The following is a 5,568-nucleotide window of genomic DNA, read 5'->3' on the forward strand; positions in this document are numbered from 1 at the left end:
ACCTGTGAGAAGTTGCAACTACTAGAAACTCTCCAAACATACCCTAAGTCCTCAAGGTGATTTTTGCTATTCTGCCACTGTCAAAAGTTGGCTTTGTCTCGTATGCCATTTGAAAATTTGGCTTTAAATGCCATCTTAAAAAAAACCCTCTTATTTTCTTTACAATTTTATTTATTAAGTGTTACTTTACATTAAGTTTCTATTTTTTGAAGATCTACGACGATTTAACCCTTGTGGCTGGTGTTACTAGCGAGCCTAGGGAGGTGAGGTGGACCAGCTGCGAGGAAAGTTAGCGACTCTAGGATGACTAATGACGAGCTACAGCGACGGCGAACCAACGAGCTTAGGAGGGATGAGAGACCGACAACGACGCAAGGGAGGGGATGGCGCGAGGGGATGGTACGGCGCTCGGCTAGCGACGAGTGCGAAATACCACGTCAATCTAGGGTTCGTAAAGTGTGGCGTCAGAACACCCCTTTTGGCCTTCATAGGGGTAAAATTGTTCGACCTTGAATTAAAAGGAAAACAATATTATTAAAATTACTACCAGAAATAGAAATGGCAAAAAAAAAAAGAGATTGTTTGAAGATGATATTTTACCGAAGCCAAATTTCAGGATGACAATATAAACGAAGCCAACTTTGATAGCGGCAAAATAGCGAAAATCTCGCCCTCAAGCCTAGTAGTTCGCTTCGCTGTCTTCTCCGATTGGGAAAAAAGAGAGAGAGAAAACGGCCGAACCCGCGATCTCGCGAACCTGGGAGATGGCGGCCGGCGACGAGGCATGGTGCCGGGAGATGGTGCCCCGGGTGATGGAGCTGGTGAGCCCGCGCCTCCCCCAGCGGGACGCCTGCGCCCTGCTGGCCGTCAGCCCCTGGTGCCACCGCGCCCTCGCCGCCAACCCCAAGCTCTGGGAGGTGAGTCTCGCGCTCGAACTGCTCCCGGTCTCCGGCGTGGTTACGTGCAGAGGAGGAGCCGTTGCGATTCGCCGTCTGGAAACCTACTGTTTATGAGCTAGGCTGCTGGAAGCCTGGAACTGATACCAAAGCGTAATAATGCCCTCGTCTTGTTTATGAGCTAGCCGTCTGAAGCCAATGTGTTCTTGTATTCATCCCTTTTATTTGTTTATTTATTAGATTTAAGATTTTCAGAAGTTGTTATGCTTCTTTTTTTTTTTTGGGGGGGGGGGGGGGGATAGGTAATTTTACCTACTAGAATTGAAATTCAGAATTGGGAGTCTTTCTAGAAGGATTATTAGTTTCTACAAAGAAACAATTGCAAGTCCATCTTACAGGTTTAAAATGTTGATATACTATCCCCATCTTTCTGTTGGTTGGATTGGATAATCATTCTATGATTTTCATTCCCTATGCATCTAGCTGCCTCCTACAATATGATTTGATCTTCTTATCTTCACAATAGTCTTTGTTTTGTTTCTCTGAATCGTGAAGAATTGCCTGCTCAACATTTAATGTAGGTTCTTGATCTGCATGAGATGAACAAAGCTGGCGACCGACTTATTTCAGCCTTGTCGCTGGTAAGCTTAATCCTAACTTTTGAATATTATATTCCTTTTGGTAATGAAAACAAAATCCTGATCTACCTTCTGAATGATGATTCAGCTATTTTTATGGCCGTTCATATTTTCGTTTTAGGTGAAACATCAACCATGTTCTGTAGCGCACAGTAGCATACTATGCTATAATCACATATTGAAGTCCTTAACTAGTTTTGGTGATATATTTTGTTCCATTTTTCTGCAGAAAAGATATTGTCGTCTCAAAGTTATTAACCTTGAATTTGCTCAAGATATTGATGACCGACATTTTTTTCGTCTGAAAGAAATGGTAAGATTTCCTCTGCTTTTTGCCCTTTTAGTTGAAAAAAGGTTAAACTATAATATACACCTTCAACATAAATGGTTCAACGGTAATAATTTACAGGGATGCACCTCACTGCAAGAGTTAGAGTTCTTGAACCTAAACGCATGTCAGAAGGTTTCTGACAAAGGAATTGAAGCTATTACAAGTCTTTGCCCGAATCTTCAGGCCCTTTCTATCTATTGGATTGTTGGGTACACCATTTTCTGATTATTTGCTTTGCTGTACAAGCATACACTTGTGTTTCTAACTGCTGTACATTTTGTTTCTACAGACTGACAGACTTAACCATTAGTCACATTGTGAAGAACTGCAAGCACATAGTGGACCTGAATTTGAGTGGTTGTAAGGTAATGTTTTAGTTTCCATTTCCCAGTTGATGGTATGTTTTCTTCCATGCTTTTCTGAATCAAGCTGGCATCTATGCACATGCTGGATGTACAGAGTCCTACTTTTCTATGTGTTTTTCCATAATTATTATTGTGCATAGAATAGTTGGCTTATAGCTGCTTATTATTACTGAAATGAAACCTGGTGCATTACAAGTGCAGAGCGTCATTGCTTTGTATATCCATTTGTAGTCTACCATATGTAATCTTGGAGCTATGAATTCTGATGTGTTTTCTAGTAATGAACAGGGTCATAATGAAACATTAGTTATGGGCTATCATTTACAATCCAAGCTGTCGTTTTGCATATATTTTTATCCCACAGGTATACGTGTTACATATGTTTCTGATAACTACGATAACAAGATGATTCATTGCAAGCATTGTCTCTGTGGTTGCAGAATATCTCAGATAAAGGTATGCAGCTAGTTGCTGATAATTATGAAGGACTAAAGAAGTTGAACATAACCAGGTACACTTAAGATGTCTGGAGTGTATCCATCACGCCATTCGTAATGTGCACTGAATGTTTATTTGGCTCTTTGGTTTTGTTCAAATTCAGTGGGCTTGAGCAGGAAATGAAATTTAAACACATATATACCCTGTTTTTTTTATAAATAGGTGCATTAAGTTGACAGAAGATGGACTTCAAGAAGTGCTTCAGAAATGTTCTTCTCTTGAAAGCTTGAACCTTTATGCCCTATCAAGGTAATATTGGAAAAAGAAAATTCAGTTTATATGTGAACTAGAGTGTTAATGACCTGTCATCCTACTTCACATCATCCTACAGTTTTGGCGAGAAGGTTTATAAGAAGATAGGATCTTTAACTAACCTTACATTTCTAGACTTGTGTGGGGCCCAGGTAATTTTTTGTACTTTGGACTTTCAAGTTCTAGTTATCTTTGTAATAATTTACTGATTTGTTGTTCCCAGAATCTAACCGATGATGGCCTTGCATGTATATCAAGATGTGTAGGTTTGACATATCTCAATTTGTCCTGGTAAATGAAGAATTAGCCTTCCCTTTTCTGCCTGTAGAATGAAACTGTGTTGATTGATCTCTGCAATCACTTTATGTCAGGTGTGTACGTGTTACTGATGTTGGGGTGGTAGCTATTGCACAAGGATGCCAATCCCTTCAACTGCTTAGGTAATAGGGTAATTTTTGTCCAAAATGCTGCATCTATTTGTGGCTTATGATGTTTATTTTGTGATTTTTTGCAGTTTATTTGGAATAGTTGGTGTAACGGATGTCTGCCTAGAGGCTTTGTCAAAACATTGCTCACATAGTCTCACAACTCTTGATGTAAATGGCTGTATTGGTATTGAGGTGAGGATTTGAATACTATCACTTGAGCACTTAATCTTTTGTTTAATTTTGCAATTTTCATGTTTTTTAAAATTTTGTATTTTTCATGTTTTCCTCCAGTTTTATCAAAGAGTCCTGACTTATTATAGCCTATAGGTGTATTTCCCTCATAACTTATAAAGTCAAATATTTGCCATAAGGAGTTCTTTCTTTTACTGACTTTTTTGCATTTTATTTGAAAATGTTCACTCAGCACTTTTTGTTCATACCCACAGTTGGCATGTTATGCCAATGACTAGGCTATTCATGCTAATTCGATGACTATTGTACAAGATAATTAAATGCTGGTAAAAGTACTCCATAGTGAAATATGGGACAGGGAAGAAAATGAAAAGTGCCCTGTGATGATGTGATAAAAAAAATGAGAAAATTAATGGGTAGTTACTGTACAATTACTCCAACCCTTCAGCTCTTGTCGTTGTAATTTTAACTCTCCGTCACATCTTAATTTGGTTATTTGACAGAAGAGAAGTCGGGATGACCTTATTCAGTTGTTCCCGTTCCTACGTTGCTTCAAAGTACACAGCTAGTTGACCCAGATTTTTGTCAAGTTGTTTGTCCCACCAGGGGTCAGCAGTTCTTCCTGTTGGCACTTAAAATAGAACTGAAGAGTCACACTCTATAAGGGAACACAATAGCAAGACAGTTTCTTTGTTTGTTTATTGTCCAATATGTTTTGGGAGTGTGTATATCCTGTACGTGAACGCATATTTCCTGTGCAAACCAAGGTTGCGTAAGAACACAAATTTTTGTTCTTTTCTCATGGTTCTTAGCTCATCTCTAAATATTGCTTGTTTGGGCCTGATTATTTACTGTATGGATTACGCCAGCAATTTATTTTTCGCTGGGCCGGCTCTTCAGAGATTGCCGCCACCAAACCCTAGAGTTTCTCTCTTTCCAAGTCAGCCAGCCCAGGTGATTAGAATCACCCCAGCATCAAACGATCTTCGTTTCTTCTTCTGAATTTTACCCCGTTCCTCATGCCACCAGGAGATCAGATGAGAGGATGGAGTCAGGCTCAACCGATCTCTGGCTAGGTTCCAGGTTTCCAGGAAGATGTGCTTGCACGATTCGGATTCGTTGGAGCAGAGATGGCAGATTGAGGCGAAGTGCCACCCCCTTTCGTTGCAAGTTATCTGTAGTTAGGCACGCTTGCTTCATGGCCAGGTACATGAAGAACTTGCGATCGCAGTTTGCCGGCGCAGAGCATCTTGTAGGCTGAATTAACCGAGAAATCACCATCCGAAGCTGGCAGAGACAGGGCCGTGCCGCTTGCAAGATCCCAGACTTTGAAAAACTCTGCCAAGGCCGGAATGGAAAGGCACCCCTGATTTCTACTGTATGATCCAATTACTCCCTTGCAGTGCGTCAGCTACCGTTAGGTTCTTGTCGCGGACGAAAGAAAAGTAATGATGGCTTCATCTGCTAAATACTATCTTTTGCTTTTTATAAGGCTTATTTTAATTAGTAAATTTCCTAAGGATTAATTAATTGCTTGCAGCATATTTTTACACTCGTTATTTTGTTTCTTCACTGAAGCGAGCCGCTTGACCATTCTCTGCCACAGATTAATACAAATTTTGCCCATGCTAATATTGTTGGGAATAATTCAACTGTGAGGTTTTTAGAATAATTTGATCTTGTAGTTGTGTTTACGAAATAAACTTATTTCAGAGATGAAACTGATTGCATTACTATTTTATAATATTAAAGTACATAAAGAAGTTTTTTTAAAACAAATATATACAATGAAGTTGATCGAAGCCATCATGCTTTTCTTTTTTTTTTCTTTTGGGAGAGTATAGATATTGGGTAGGTTTCACTACGATAGGAGACTAGAGAGAGACAAGCACTCCAGGTCCAGGCCAAGCATAACAAGGTTACTATGGGCGTGTTCGGTGTGCCCGTACGAACAATCGATCAAACACT

The 5,568-nt window shown here is 39.8% G+C and overlaps 1 protein-coding gene across 1 annotated transcript; it reads left to right on the plus strand.

Moving 5' to 3' along the window:
• Nucleotides 1-681: 681 nt before the first annotated feature.
• Nucleotides 682-4,484, plus strand: LOC102702252 (F-box protein At3g58530). The gene is made up of 12 exons (XM_006647104.3): nt 682-917; nt 1,478-1,537; nt 1,764-1,847; nt 1,944-2,074; nt 2,155-2,230; nt 2,671-2,741; nt 2,891-2,977; nt 3,060-3,132; nt 3,204-3,271; nt 3,352-3,420; nt 3,495-3,600; nt 4,104-4,484. Exons 1-12 carry the CDS (start codon nt 765-767, stop codon nt 4,167-4,169), a joined length of 1,044 nt encoding a protein of 347 aa, XP_006647167.1. The 5' UTR covers nt 682-764; the 3' UTR covers nt 4,170-4,484.
• Nucleotides 4,485-5,568: the final 1,084 nt, after the last annotated feature.

Source organism: Oryza brachyantha, chromosome 2 (genome assembly GCF_000231095.2).
Source record: "Oryza brachyantha chromosome 2, ObraRS2, whole genome shotgun sequence".
Classification (NCBI taxonomy): Eukaryota; Viridiplantae; Streptophyta; class Magnoliopsida; order Poales; family Poaceae; genus Oryza; species Oryza brachyantha.